This window comes from Coenobita brevimanus, chromosome 76 (genome assembly GCF_032717465.1).
Source record: "Coenobita brevimanus isolate Jiangsu-jjx chromosome 76, ASM3271746v2, whole genome shotgun sequence".
NCBI lineage: Eukaryota > Metazoa > Arthropoda > Malacostraca > Decapoda > Coenobitidae > Coenobita > Coenobita brevimanus.
In genome coordinates this window covers 29,848,934-29,864,794 of record NC_137029.1, presented here as the reverse complement: position 1 = coordinate 29,864,794, position 15,861 = coordinate 29,848,934, and the positions used below count along the sequence as shown (strand labels likewise).

The 15,861-nt window shown below is 40.8% G+C and overlaps 1 protein-coding gene across 1 annotated transcript; it reads left to right on the top strand.

Moving 5' to 3' along the window:
- Positions 1 to 1,962: 1,962 nt before the first annotated feature.
- On the top strand, positions 1,963 to 15,137 carry LOC145408210 (cytokine receptor-like factor 3). Its single transcript, XM_080278967.1, has 9 exons — positions 1,963 to 2,139; positions 3,043 to 3,162; positions 6,931 to 7,100; positions 7,446 to 7,629; positions 8,847 to 9,090; positions 10,296 to 10,426; positions 12,771 to 12,882; positions 13,410 to 13,543; positions 15,045 to 15,137. The coding sequence occupies exons 1-9, from the start codon at positions 1,963 to 1,965 to the stop codon at positions 15,135 to 15,137; spliced, it is 1,365 nt and encodes a 454-aa protein (XP_080135093.1).
- Positions 15,138 to 15,861: the final 724 nt, after the last annotated feature.

Here is a 15,861-nt window from a genome sequence, read left to right as displayed (position 1 = left end):
TTACTCATCACACTACCCAAGTACTTAAACGTACTCACATTTTCCAATTCCTCACCATCCAACCTCGCTGTACATTCACTGACTTCACCTCTCTCAAAGACCATCACTTTACTCTTCCCTAAATTCACCTTTAGATTCCGTTTCTTACACACTCTCTCAAACTCATCCACCAAGCCTTGCAGCTCTCCTTCGTCTTCACTCAACAACACGGTATCATCTGCAAACAACAGTACAGGGAGTTTCCAAACACTATCCTCTCTCACCAGGGCCACTCCAACATCCACTACCCTACCTTCTACCTCTTTTATTACCCCATCCATGTACAGATTGAACAACCATGGAGACATGACACATCCCTGTTTCAACCCAACTTTCAAAGAGAAAAATTCACTTAGTTCACCATCCACACGCACTGCAGCCTTCGCACCATCATACATACTCTTCACAGCATTCAACAACTTCCCATCTATTCCATATATTCTTAACACTTTCCACAATCCTAGTCTATCCACCCTGTCATATGCTTTCTCCAAATCCATGAAAGCCGCATACAACTTCTTTCCCTTCTCTAGAAACTTTTCCACTAAGGATCTGAGAATGAATATCTGATCTACACAACCTCTTCCCTTCCTAAAGCCTCCCTGTTCTTCTCCAACTAATTTCTCTGTTCTTTCTCTAACTCTGTCAATAAGTATCCTACCATACACTTTTCCTATTATACTATTATTTCACCTCAAAATCTGTTTTATATTTTCATTGGTAATACTCATTCTCTACTCATATCTAATAACATTAATGTGTGTGTGTGTGTGTGTGTGTGTGTATGTGTGTGTGTGTGTGTGTGTGTGTGTACGGGCTGTATGGCCAACCTGGCCAGGTGGTTCAACAGGGCTACCAGCTTGCTTATCATTTTCTAGTGCAAGAATAAGAACTCTTCTTTTGGTGACTCTCACCTCCATAAGATTATTAGCCATTTTCAGTGCCACTGTACTTATTGCACCGAGACTTAAATATGGCTGTACTGGTGCAGTTATTACTTTTTCGGACAGTTTATTCCTCTCATTTATGACCCATGTAGAAAACCAGTTCCAGTGAAGTTCAAGAAGTATGACAAATTCTTTTTGAGTTGTGCATTTGGTATAATTTGCTTTTGTTGCAAACCATTTTTTAGAATCAGTTGTTCACTGTTTAACATGAATAACACCTCTAGTGCTTTCTGCAACCCTGACCTTGGCATTAGTTGGTTCTAACCATAGCATTCTTCTTGTTTAGCTTTGGCATCATTTGGTCCTTACTACAGGATCCCAGTGAGGGATATTAATGAGAATCACACAAGCCAGTTTGGGGAGGAAGGTCAGGAGGAAGACCGGGGAAAAGGTGGATAGATGGAGATGGTAAGGATAGGCCTGTGTGGAAAATAGGATTGTTAAGATGCTAAAGACAGAGTGAGATGGAGGTGATAAATTAAGAGTGGCTGACTCCTAAATGGGACAAGGCAAAAAACACACAATCCAAATCTAATAGAATCTAACCCATCCAGAAATAGGGGTTCCCAGGAGTAGACTCTTTCAAGCAATAGACCTATTGGTGATGTAATTAATGAGGTCATCTTTTATTATTCTCCATCTCAGATAGCTTGTAAAATACATAGAACATTTTGGGGGAAGGAGACACCTCTCCAGCTCCCCTATCTGCCATTGCATGCACATGAAAGTTTGGTAGGTTTACTCTAGGTTAGTGTAGATGTGATAATGGATGGAGCTAGGAGCTGAGGAGTTACTCTTTCCCCGTTTTCTGTGTATTTGCACTTCAAAACATTTGCAATGGAAAGGTCTTAGGCATGAGCAGAGGACAGGCCACAAGAATTAAATATATGAAAAGTTAAGCATCCACTTTGTACCCATCAGTGAATGATTAATAAGAAAGTGTATTCACTCCATTTCACATAAATTCTTTGTCCAGATGTCATCCAATGTGGAAGAGAAACCGAACAGCACAACAGAGCGTCTGCGGGAGGAGTATCGGAAGCACGTACAGAGCCAGATCTCTCACGACTTGGTAGACACCATTGACAGCCTAGAGCATCATTTGGACCACCTTCACCATCTTTGTCACCAACTTTCTTTAGCCAAAAACCAGGTAAAGTTCAGCTTGCTTTCACCTGAAGGAATTGAGTCATTTCTAGAGCTTCATTGCTAATTTGTGGTTGCATGAGGTTCAGTGACTCTCAGTGGTTGTTATAGTTGATTTGTTTTCACCTGACAGAACTAGGCTTCTGCCACAACTACAGGAATGTACTGAATTGTGCCTGCATGAAATTTGATGAGCCATGATTATGAGATACTGTATGAATGTGTCAGCTTGTTTACTAGTCAAATCAGCTCTCCAGTCTGCCTGCACTTGACCGTCAGCTGAGCTAAAAAGTTAGGGGGATCTTTGTCACATTAGAATAAATGAACTGTAGTATGGCATTCATCTCAGCATTTAAGGGATTTCAGTTTTCTTCATCAACTTTGATTCTCCATTCCTTCTGCCAATCCACCCAGTGAACGAGCCTACAGGTACGGTACTTCTTTTCTGTCTCTAATGACCAAGAGCAACTTCTACATCACCCTACTAGTAGCTGTGACAGTCATAGAGGCTTTATACTCAGCCTTTTAATATGATTCCAAGCATAAGTACAGTATTATATAAGCAGTAATTTCAGAAAATTATTAAGTCCATTTTGATAGCCTTTGGAAGGTATTTGGGAGGTAAAGTAGGACACTGTGAGAATATTTCAGAGTTTGTTCAGGAGGCTGGTACCAATCACCCTTATACTATAGGTGAAAATCCCGGTGTTTTTACATGGTTGTGTCTTATTACCAGTATGATAGATGAGAATGGTGAACTTGACTGTAAAGAGATTTGTAGAAGAATGTGAGGTGTTCAAGATAACCTTTACCTTAATAATTTTATGTGCATTCTGATATTTTTTGTATACTACTGTAGATTCCTTGCTTCATGTTCAAGCTTCTGTTGATTGCTAAATTTCTTTTGCAGGTGACGAATAGTGCTTCCGAAACAAAGCAGACAATCAACAATGTATTTGATACATTCCTCTCATCCATCACAGAAACAGTCAATAATAGACGGAAACAGCTCTTAGATGAAGTGCACAAGGTGAGGTGATATTCCTGTTTCTCATACTTGTATTTCTTTGTCTGGACATCAGGATAGTTGTAGAAAGATGATGCAGAGAAACATGAGTTAGGGACAAAACTTTATACCTTATCATTTACACCATTTGACTCGGAAGATGCTCATAAACAAAAACAGTCAGGAGTAAAGCTTAATGCCTTAATTGTGTTCCTGTACATCACTTATGTATAAAAATACTTACCTGGTACACTAATTTGTGATAAAACATACAGTTGCTTCACTATGTACAGACTTGTGAGTTTTGAAGTTTCAGTGAGATAGGAACATTTTTGAGAAGTATTTGTTCATTTATTTTTATTTATTTACCTTTAAACTCCAGAAAATACTGTATACAGTACTTATTACGGTATTGTATTGTACCTCCTGTACGTTATAAGTGCTGAACTAAGGTAGCAATATTTAATCATCATCATCATCATCATTATCTAATCCTGTGTTGCCCCATGGGGAACGTAGGAACCTGAGGCTAGGCAAGTTGGTCCGGACATCTAAGATGAGAGTGACAAGCCTCATTTATCCCTGAGTGGCATTACAGGTAACTCGCACGGAACACGATCTCACGGAACGCGCTCGCAATTATACGCGGTAAGGGCTGGGATACATATTAGACAACGTAAGATTAAAAAACCATTATGAAAACTACAAATTAACGCAGGAGAGGCCTTTGAAAGATCAAATCCTCGAACGTCACCGCAGCGCGCGGTTTGTTTTGATTACGTGACGATCTAGGCGGGAAATTATTCAGTGAGTGAGACATTCCCGAGTACAGTAGCACAATATTTGTAAGTTAAATATTTACAGTACTGTACTGTTCTGGTAAGTTTATGTGCAACTTAAATTACTATTAAATAACGTTAAAGCAAGAAATAAAGTCTTATAACCAGTTTACCTGATAGGCGTCAGAATATTGCCTTTTTTATTTGTTCGTTTTTTCCACAGTGCTGTTCAGTATTTGTAAGTTAAATATTTACTGTTCTCGTATGTACTGTACTTGTAAGCACTTAAATAAAGTTAAATCATTAAATAAAGCCTTGTAACCAGATAACCCGAATTATATGATTACCCATGATCGGCGTCGGAATATTGCCTTTTTTGTTTGTTCGTTAAACTCTTACTGTACTGCTTTTCTACAGTACTGTATTTGTAAGTTAAATATTTACTGTTCTGGTATGTACTTGTAAGCAATTAAAGCATTAAATAAAGCCTTGTAACCAGTTAACCTGATTTATATGATTACCCATGATCGGCGTCGGAATATTGCCTTTTTTTTTGTTTGTTCATTAAAGACTTATAATAAGAGAAAAATACATTTTTGTCTTGGTATCTTTACCTATTTGCTCAGGTTTGCTGTAATGGTTTGCAACTTGTAGAAAACTGTGAAAACTTTCGGGAAGTGAACGAAAATCTGGGACATGACCTTGACTTCACCGTCTCATGTATCATCTGTCATTTCACCACCGGCTATCGTGATGAGTGGATGTACGATTTTTTCGCTCGTGGCCATGCCTAATCACACATAGTTACACCCATTATCTCGACCCAGACAGAAAATACAACCTTTTTCCTCCCTTGCAAAACACAAACAACCACCCTGTTTACGAGACAGCAATATATATTGCGAAAATAACAAGGTAAAATGATAAAGATGAACGTAAAATGATTGAGAAAGATGAACATGTTATGATGGAAGAAATACGTTTTCCCCGTCTGTAAACGTATTTATTTCTGCTTTGTATCTGTATTCGTAATAATTAGACTTATTGTTAGTTCTGAAACTGCATTACGATTCTATTTTTAGCCATTCTCGTGGTGTGGGAGCTGGAAGTTGTGACACAACTTCCTTATTGCTAATCGGACTGACCCTCCACTTTATTCTCCCGTGGCAGAGTCTAGCCTTGCAGGACGTGCAGTTTTCTCATTTAGGACTGATAATTCAACTCTTTCGCCCCCTTTTCCAAGCATGGGCACAACGATAACGTAAAGAATAACTCGAAACTACCATAAACATATATCAAAAAGGTGAAAATGTATTCATAACATTTTTTTTTTCCAGCCATTCCTAACAGATTATGTACTGAAATCATTCGATATCACAGTACTGCATTTCTAAGTTAAATATGTACTGTTCTGGTATGTACTTGTAAGTTAAAGCACTAGTACCAGTTAACCTAATTTATTACCTATGATCGGCGTCGGAATGTTTCCTTGTGTTTACGTACAGTACTTGTGTGTTGAAGTTTTGCTCAGGAGTACTGTATTTGTGAGTTATAACATTAAATAAACCTTCTAACCACTTAAAGTGCTTTCTAGTGACAGATAACAGCAAAACAACACATTTGGGGGGTCTAGGGAGCAAAATACGGAGTAGTTTAAATATACGCGATTTCGCACCTAACACGGCACGGTAGGAACGAAACCCTCGTGTTCCGTGCGAGTTACCTGTACTTGGGCAATAGCCGAAACTCCAACCACCCCTTGGATATACCCCAAAACAGGCTCAATCTAGTTGGAGCACCTTAATTACCTGTTAAACAACCAGGCACCATAGCTTGGTTATATGGTTACCACCCAGTGTAGTAAATGGTTTCCTGGTGTACAGGAAACCATTTGCCTTGTTACTCAGTGTTGAGTCATCTGTAGACAGAAGGAAGGGGAAAGAAAGAAGAGGACATAAGAGGAAGGAGCAATACTTACTTGATATAATAGCTACTGTACATGAAGATTAACCCCATTGGTTTGCAAAACAGTCTGTGTGGTGCAGCTGTATGGCCAGTGAGTGACCATTGCAAAATTACTCACTCACTCGATGTAGTGCTGCTCTCAGGTGCCTGTCCTTTCCTCTCTTCCTTCCTTCCTTTCCATCCTTCCTCTTCTGTCTTTTTTTCCTTCATTCTTTCCTCATCTTTCTGTCTACAGGTGACTCTACACTGAGTGACAGGCCAAATGCGTTTTTGAACACCAGGAAACTACTACGCTGGGTAGTTACTATGTAACCAAATTATGGCACCTGGTGGTTTGGTGGTCAATTAAGGCGTTTCATTCAGATTGAGCTGATGCAGATTTATATCCAAGGGGTGGTTGGGGTTTATTGCTCACATAATGCCACTCAGGGATGTGTGAGGCTTGTCACTCTCATCTTAAATGTCAGCACCAACTTGCCTAGCCCCAGGCTCCTACACTCCTCATGGGGCGACACTGCATTAGATGATGATGATGATGACTATACATCATCATTATGGTATTACACTACATACCCACCATGAAATATTTTTGCTCAGTTCACAGTAGTTATAGATTTGTTGTGGTCAGAAATTTCCCAGTTGGCAGGAAACCTGTAACTATACAAGCAGGATTCACTCCTGTCAAAGCCTCAGTGAGTTGCGAGATAGTACAGTAAGCCATATTTTTGCTGTCCGTGCCATTGTAAGGGAGAGTTTTTGAAATGGAGGAATTAGATACAGTGTAGCCTTGAATAACCCTTTCACTACTAGAGGTCCATCCACAGTTGAAGAAACCATTTAGTGGTAGCCCGATTGAAAAAATAAATGTCATGGTATTGAAAGGACTAATTGAAATAGGTCTGTGTTGAATAGGCAGGACCCTTGTGAACTAGGGGCATGGTACAGTGTATTCCAGTGATGTATGTACTGTACAGTGCTGTGTATGTGTGTTATAGGTGGAGGATAGAGTATTGAATTATTGTATTAATGTATAATATGCATGTTGTAGGTGGAGGAAGAAGCTGTGAATCCCTTGGATCAATGTGTTGGGGTGGTTGATACTCGTGTAAAAGAGACAGAGGCGCGGATAGTGCAGGGCAGACGACTCCAGCAGCATCCAGGAGTTTTGGCCCGGGATACAGTGCTTAGGTTCCAGGAGGAGGCAGCAGCTATGACCAGGTAATTCCAGTTGTATGGAATTCATAACAGATGTTAGAACATGTATAACAATACAGTACAATTAAAAGAATTTTGTGTACAGCAAAAAGTAATGAATAGTATTTGTGTACTGTATTCACCATTTCAGACCTATATAAATACATGCAGTACAGGACAGCAGTAGCAAAAACTCACTTGTAAGTACAGTAATGGATGAAAAACACCAAGTTCTGTTAACATGTGAACAGTTAAAGTTGCAGACTTTAAGGCTATACCTTACTATTTGCTGGACCTTTTGGACTGTAGTACCTCTGTGCAATGCATCCTTTACTGGAGCTTTCCACTGTACTGTACATTTTCTTTCAGCCTGCCTGAGGTTCCAGCACTGTGTGCAGTGGCCAGTGTGAGTGTGGAGTTTCCAGCTAACCCATCATTAACCCAGGAAGTGCAGGAGCTGGTTCAAGAAGCAGGTCGGGTGTCTAGGATGGGACCTGTGCAGATAACTAATATTGTTGAGCAGCCTGGTGCTCTACTTGTCTCATGGGAGGAGGTATGTTTCTGTACTCATATTTACATGTTCTTTCACTTCTTCATCCCATGGAAGTATTTTAGATTTTATTGTTACTTTTTTTTTTTTAATAATACTGGTAATAAAAAAGCAAAGAAAGGATCTGTAGCAGTGGAGGATTTAAGGCTATACTGGTATTATATCCCTTTCTGTTCAAAAGGAGGAGGCACTCACCATCCACTCACTCAATGTAGTGCTGCTCTCGGGTGTCTGCCTGGCCTCTCCTTCATCCTTCTTTCCTTCCTTCTTCTTCTGTCTTTCTTTCCTTCATTCTTTCCTCGTCTTTCTGCCTGCAGGTGACTTTACACTCCCTCTTCTGTCTTTCATTCCTTCATTCTTTCCTCTTCCTTCTGCCTGTGGGTGACTCTACACTGAGTGACAAGCCAAATGGTTTCCTGTACACCAGGAAACCATTTACTATGCTGGGTGGTAACCATATAACCACATTTTGGCGCCTGGTGGTTTAGTGGGTAATTATTGTGCTCCAGTCGGATTGAGCCGGTGATGGTTTATATCCAAGGGGTGATTGGGGTTTATTGCTCACATAATGCCACTCAGGGATGAGTGAGGGTGGTCACTCTCATCTTAAATGTCAGGACCAACTGCCTAGCCCCGGGCTCCTACGCTCCTCATGGAGCAACGTAGGATTGGATGATGGATGGATGGAACTGTTCAAAAGGTCACCCCAGAGTTAAAGTCCTCTGAAAACAGCAGGGGAAAAAAAAAGTAACAGGGAGCTTTTCACGTCAGTATGACAGTTGAGTTATGATTTGGTACAGTTTCACTACCTACTATTATATAATGTAGTATGACTTCCTCCTTATCTTTGAGCTTCCATTCAAGGACATCATCTGTATTTTATTTATGTTGCTACCAGACTTTAATTTAATATAGGAGACCCCCTTTTTAGCTACATCTACCCCTTCCAGCTTGAAAATTATCCTCTAAGCTGAGTAGCCTTGAGAGAGCAAGAATAGTGTAGAAAATATGGGGTTAGCAGGTAGGGTGAGTAGGAAGAGCATTACAGATACCCCCTCAGTGTCCTCCTTGCATTTTCTCCCATTTCAGTTCTGTTGGCTAGTGTAGCATGCTTGTGTGAGCTAGTAGTTATGAACCTCTGATATTTAGTGTAGTTGTATTACAGAATTAAAGTGCATTACAGTAATTCATAGTTAATAAAGCCATTGATTAAATTTCAGGTTGATGAAGATGTGTCTGATGATGGAATAGAGTTCTGCCTCCAGTTGAGTAATGCCGGAGCTACTGACCCTAACACAGCTGCCTTCCAAACTGCTTATGTTGGTCCTGATTATTCCTACCTGATGCGGGATCTCAAAGCCAGCGAGTCATACCTACTGCGGGTGGCATCCAGGCGTGAGGGGTCCACCATGTTTGGTCCCTGGAGCCTCGTGCAGTCAGCCCTCACTAATGTTCCCCACTTCAGTAAGTCCTTATAGTATAGTAGCAGCCAATAATATCACTCCACTTCTTAGTCAAGCATCTGGGATATTCTTACAAAATAAAAACTTTTATACTTTTGTTACCTTGGCCAGTATTTTTGTCAGTTTAGGAAGGGCTTCGTAGATGCTTTTCCTTACCAGTGGGGGGCGCGGTAGCACAGTGGTAGCGCGCCGGACTCGTAATCGGGGGATTGCGAGTTCGAGCCTCGCCCGGGCTGCCGGGCCGGGAGTGGTAGCTCGCTCCTGTAACCCTAGTGGGGCTACATAGTCCAATACAGGGCTTAGCTCGGGGGAACTCCATTTCTCCCATTTTTTTTCCTTACCAGTTTATATTTGTATCAGGTACCCTTTATTCTTGTATGTTATGATGCAGTATTTATCGATATAAAAATATGTAAACATACACTACAAGCCTAAGCTGTAATATCTAGAATAGAGCGGAATGGCAGGTGTGATAAAAAAGTGTCTTAGCCGAGGAGTATATATGCCTGTGTGTTGGTAAGTTTAATATTAGATAAATTGTAATACTGTTTATAGAGTGTAGTGCACATTGACTGGATGGAAGAGACGTGGGAACACTGATTCTAGTTAAATATTATAGTATTTAGTTAACACTTTTATTCCCTACGGTGTTATTCAGTTTATTCTTGCCCTCTCCATACTGTTTTATCCAGTCTAAGAGAGATGTTTTTAAAGGAGGAGTATTAAATAACTTACATGAACCTCACCACCACCATGGCACTCTTCAAAGCAAAATAAAATCATCAGCTAGAATAATACAGAATATGGTATAGGATTGAAGGTGTTAAATACATATGGCTTATTGTGGGACTAGTTATTAAGTTTGCAACTTCATACATGTTTCTCATGGTAGAACCTTTCATGGTTAATGGCAGTAAACCACATACTACCTGCAGACAGAAATTATTCCAGTATTGTGCATATGTTCTTTGTGTTTAAGTTTAAATTTAACTCTTGAATCCAATGACATTTCATTACTTTATTCTAGCTAACCAGTGATTATTTTATTCTGTTTAGGGGATGTGTCTTGTAATGAAGGTGTCATTTAAGACTGTATCAAATCATCACAGTTCGAAAAGTCTCTCCTGATTTGAATTAAGTCGTTTGGTAGTTGGAAGAATAAAACACGTCATCAGATTTAAGGGTCTGATTGAGGGTGTGTTTTAGGGTGGAAGCGAGGAGGTTGTGGGTGGAGCGTGGCTGATGATGGACGGTTGGCCACCAAGGTAACCAGCGACACAGAGGTGCTCCACTCAGATGGACCTCTACTCAAGTCTGGCTCATCAGTCTTGTTCAGGGTGAGACTAAGTGTATGATAAAATAATAGCACACTTTTTTTCAAATTTTGGGGTAAGTATAAAGAATAAATCCATGATACAGTTGTGAAAAGGATTGATGAAACTTATAATACACTTATCTTTCTCAACTCTCATGTCAGTAATACTCCCAGCTGTCATTCTCTGTGTGAGTACATGATCATTTAGGTGTCTTTCAACATACCCTGCAGTTTCTTTGTTCCAGCTTTATTTATGTACTTATTTTTGTTTCGTTTCGTTTTCGTTTTTTAAAGGCTCCAACATGCTTGCATGTGTCGGCCTTGGTCATCTAATGGCGGCTCTCCACGCTGCACGATCCATTGCAGCCTCCCTGTTCAGTCCCTTAACCCTAAGGTCACACTTAATGACCTCGTCCCATGTCTTTCTCGGTCTACCCCTCATAACCCCACCCCCAATATTAACACTTCTCACCTTCCTCACCCAATTATCATCCCCCATCCTCTCCACATGTCCAAACCACCTCAATCTACCTCTCCTCATCACAACACCAATACACTCCAGTCCCATCCTACCTCTCAACTCTTCCATTGTAAACCCAGCCCCTCCAGGCCTTGGACGCAGGGACGCACTGCACATCCACCTAATCATTGTCATTTCTGTACGTCTGAGCCGGCGAATGTCTTCCTCCTTCACTGCCCAGGTCTCACTGCCATACAGCATTACACTCCTAACACACGCTGCATACAAAGACCCCTTAGCACGTAGGGAGAGCCCCCTCAATGTCAGGAGAGGCAAGAGCTCCCTGAACTTCTTCCAACCACTTCTCACCCTAGCCACAGAGCTAGCTCCAGCCCCACCTCCAGCACACAACATGTCTCCTAAATAACAAAACTCTTCCACACACTCAAGAGATTCACCAGCAAGTTCAATCCTTTCACGTCTGACGATCTCCACCTGCTCACCCCTGCACGCCGTACACATAAAATCAGCATTATCTCGCAGTCTACCTCTGATACCACTACATCTCTTATGCACCCATTTATCACACACACCGCACAAGATGGAATTACTTCACACGCCCTTGTGGCAAACTGCACATGGCCACTCTCCCTCGTCTTTGACAGTACCGCCACCAACCCTAGACATCATCACTTTTGTTTTATCTGCATTTACCCTTAAACCCTTTTGCCCCATACCATCTCTCCACTTCCTAAACCTTTCCTCCGCCTCCCTTTCATTCTCTGCAATCAACACCAAATCATCAGCATACAACAACTCCCACGGGAGTCCGTTTCTAAAGTCACGTGAAAGGGCTTCAAGTACCATGATAAACAACATGGGACTCAAGACTGACCCCTGATGCACACCAACATTCACGGAAAACTCATCACTCAAATCTCCATTCACTCTCACCTGGGTGTGAGCACCCACATACATGGCCATAACCACCCTAACCAGCCACTCCTCCAAGCCATGCTTTCTCATTGCCCACTTCACCACCTCTCTAGGGACTCTGTCAAAGGCCTTTACCAAATCAACAAAAACAAAATAAAGATCCCTTCTCCTACCAATATATTTTTCCTGAAGCTGTCGAACAATGAATATGGCATCAGTGGTCCCCCTACCTGGCATAAACCCAAACTGCATCTCATCAATATTCACTCTTTCTCTAATCATACCTTCTAAAACTCTCTCCATTACCTTCATTATCTGATCTAAAAGCTTTATACTTCTATAATTCCCTCTTTCCAGGGCATCACCCTTCCCTTTATACACATTTACAATTACACTCTTCAGCCAATTGTTTGAAATATGAATTACTTATGCATATTTCCCCCAGTGTTAAGTCGGGGATGACAGCTCTACTGCATCTATTGCACACTTAGGAAACATCTGTCATTTCCATCCTTAGCACATTATATCAGGAAACATCATCTGTGTGCAGAGAAATATTCCAGGTCTCTCTCAATTTAGGATTATTAACCAGGAAAGTGAAAAGAAGGCACAAAACATTAGGTGAATTTAATCTCTGACTGTACAGGTATGTATAGTGTTTCATGAGCTTTATCCATAAAATTCCTCTAGTTTCAGTACTGTACTAAGAGATTAATTGTTATGTACATTTGTCTTCAGTAATACAGCTTCCAAGAACTTCACAAGTAACTAATGTATAGTGCTTATTATAATGAAAAATGCATGCAAATATTCTGTATATATATATATATATATATATATATATATATATATATATATATATATATATAGTATATATATATATTTATTTCTGTTCCATTTAGTGATGTGAGGACTACTTTGTCATGAAAATTAGTTGAGATCCCCTATAAATATTCACCCCCCTCCCCAGGTGGTAAGTGGTGGAGGTGGAATGAGTGACGAAGGTGTGGGTTTGACATGCCAACCAGTGACCGGACCAGAGCAGCTTCTCCTCTCAGGCACCCTCTTCCTCAGTGCTCAGGGTAGGTGCTGCAGTTTGGGCATCATCGTAGAGTAGCTTCTCTCAGGCACCCTGTTCCATAGTACCCAGGATATGTGCACAGTTTGGACCTCATCATAGAGTAGCTTCTACTCTTAGGCACCCTATTCCTTTGTGATCAGGGTAGGTGCTGCAGTTTGGGCCTCATCACAGAGTTGCTTTTCCTCTCAGGCACCCTATTCCTTAGTGCTGAAGGTAGGTGGTGTAGTGACAGCCTGAGCACAGAGCAGCTTCACTTTTCAGGCAACCTGTATCTCTCAGGGTTGGTGCTGCAGTTGAGGCCATGTCACACTGAGTCGGAATTGGACAAACATTTAATCCTCATGTATAGTTGTTTTGCTTAAAGCTGTTTCATAAATGAGTTTTGGCAGATCATGTTTATGTTCATAGATAGCTTTGGAACTTTGATAGCCTTGCTTTTTAGTATTATGATTCACGGTGAATGTAATGCCAAAAATGAATGCCAAAAAATACAACTTGCAACAGAAGGTTTCTGTAATTTGTTGGCAGGTTGTGTGTTTCTGGATGGAGTGAGTCGGGTGACGCGGTTGCCAGTCATACAGAACAAGTCTCAGGTCAGCTTTGCTGTAGAGAAGGTGTCCTCCACTAAAGTTAGAGTCTACATTGAGAGTCAAGAGAAGCAGGTAAGGAGAGAGTTTCTTGTATCATGGTACCATGAACTGGGAGAATTATACCCATGTGGAGAGGATGGAGAGCGAGAGACTGATGAGGAGAGTGTAGAGAAAGGTGAAGGGGGGGAGAGGGAGGGGGAGGCCAAGGATGAGATGGAGAGATGGAGTGGAGAGGTACCATATATAAGAGAGGGTGGGGGGTGAGGTTGGAGCAGGGCAGTGAAATGGTGGGGGACAGGGCAACATAGAGGTACGAGTAGTTTGTTTGTGGCCACCCCCTTATGGGATTAAGGCATCTGGCAGTAGATAGCTGAATAGATACCCCACATATGGGAGAATTTGTTTTGTTTGCTTCATGCCTCCAGGCTTATCTGAACATCATTCCAGTGGAAAGCAGGCTGAAGTTACCCTTCTTCTGCAGTCAAAAATTATTCATTCTGGGGGTAGGGAGGGAGTTGCGGAGCATTTACATACCTCTAATTAGGCAGTTCAGTCGCTTGGCCATGTCAGTGCCACCACTTGAAGATGTCCCTTTCTGGCATTATGAGTGGTGTTTATTGGAAAGATATAACAGTTTTGTTCTGACTTTACACTTTTCAGGTAAGTCAGGCCATCACTGTTGTTTTTTCCCAATACCCAGCATTTCCAGGCATATTTAAAATTCTTCCAAGTAAGAGAGACGTGACCATGTTATGTTTCTCATATACCATAGCAGTAACCATAAGTATGGAATGTCTAAGGAATAGACTGAAAAATGTGGCATGATGGAAGGAAGAGGGTAAGGAAATGATGATTCCAAAGCTAGAATCACATAAGGATTGATTATTGTGTGGTTTTCTAAAGGCCAGAATTACTGTAAAGAAGCTTGAGTGAAAAAAATGTTGGTGTTTTGTACATGTACTAGATTTAATGTGCATTCAGCAATAACAGTATCTTTAGTCAGGTTGGTTATTTGTTAAAAAGTTCCAGTTTATCCAGTGCTATAAAGTAATAGTAGTAGTAGTTGTAGCCCCAGGCTTATTTGAAATGAGAACCTGGTAGACTACAGGCTGAAGTTTCCTTTCTCTGGCAATCCTACATCCATCTTTTTGGGGATTTGGAGGGAGTCGAGGGATGTTTGTATAACCGAGCAGCACACCTGCCCTGCTAAATCAGTGATGCCACATGAAAGTGTCCCTCTCCAGCACCACTATGCAGTATGTCTTTTTAAATCAAAGGTGTGTCCCAAAACATTAGAGTTTCTTCCATATCACTGGTAGCTGCTGTAAATTTTGGGAACTGGCGGATCAGCTTCAAAGGTAGCAGTAGAGATGTAACAGATAATTTTCTGTAATATATGTGAATATAATAGCCAGAAATAGGTGAAAAAGAAAAGACAACTTGTAATTGTGTCTATATTGTATGAGGATGATAATGTATAGAGAACACGAGTTAGAGGCAAGACCTTATTTGTAATAAGTTTCATCTGTGGGCTTATTCGGAGGAGTGTTACTGTACTCATGCCATTTTCCAGGTGACATATGAATGGAGTGTCCCGAATGCAAGTGAAGGTTTGTATTTTGTTGCAACTTTTGGTGAGCCTCGATGGAAGATCAGTGTCCACTGAGCCATGAGCTGTGTGAAGAAGTTGCTAGATCTCATTTAGCAAGAGGTGATGTGAGACTGGAGTGTGGTGTAGGGCAGCAGAAGCCTTTTCCCCCACTATTATATTTATGGTACAGTATTGAGATCAACAAAGTTTATTGTGCCTGGATTGTCTTTATGACAGAGTGCCTCATTTGATGCTTATGTCTTATAGTAGTTTTGTCCTCCCTCAGCCATTGTGTAGCTGGTTTTGTGGTGTGATGTTTTAGTGGATGTTGATAAATACTGTAATTCGTCAGTGCCAATGGATATGGGAGCAGTGTCTTTTAGGCATCCCCAGAATTGACAGTTGTCAGATGTTGGAGCCTAATCTAATGTTATTTTCTTGTAGCCATCATTTCACTTGACCGACATATACAAGGAACGACAGTGTCAGTAAACAAGTGAAAGTACAAAACTCGGACAAAATTTCATTGCTGTACTTTTCGACACCTAATCAGACTGTCTCAGAGAAACTGTGTTAACTGTAAGTTACATAACCTATTAAATTGAAGCTAATACAGGTACTGTAAGTCCATTTTATTTTTTATTTATGATTGAATCTTTTATGAGATTTGTCTCTGTTCCAATTTTTCAAGAATGTAATGTTCCAGTACTGTACAGTACTTGTACAGTATATGTTTGTGTAGCCATGAGACACTGGCTTACCAGGAAGTCCCTAATCATTGGTATATATTGTGTAATTT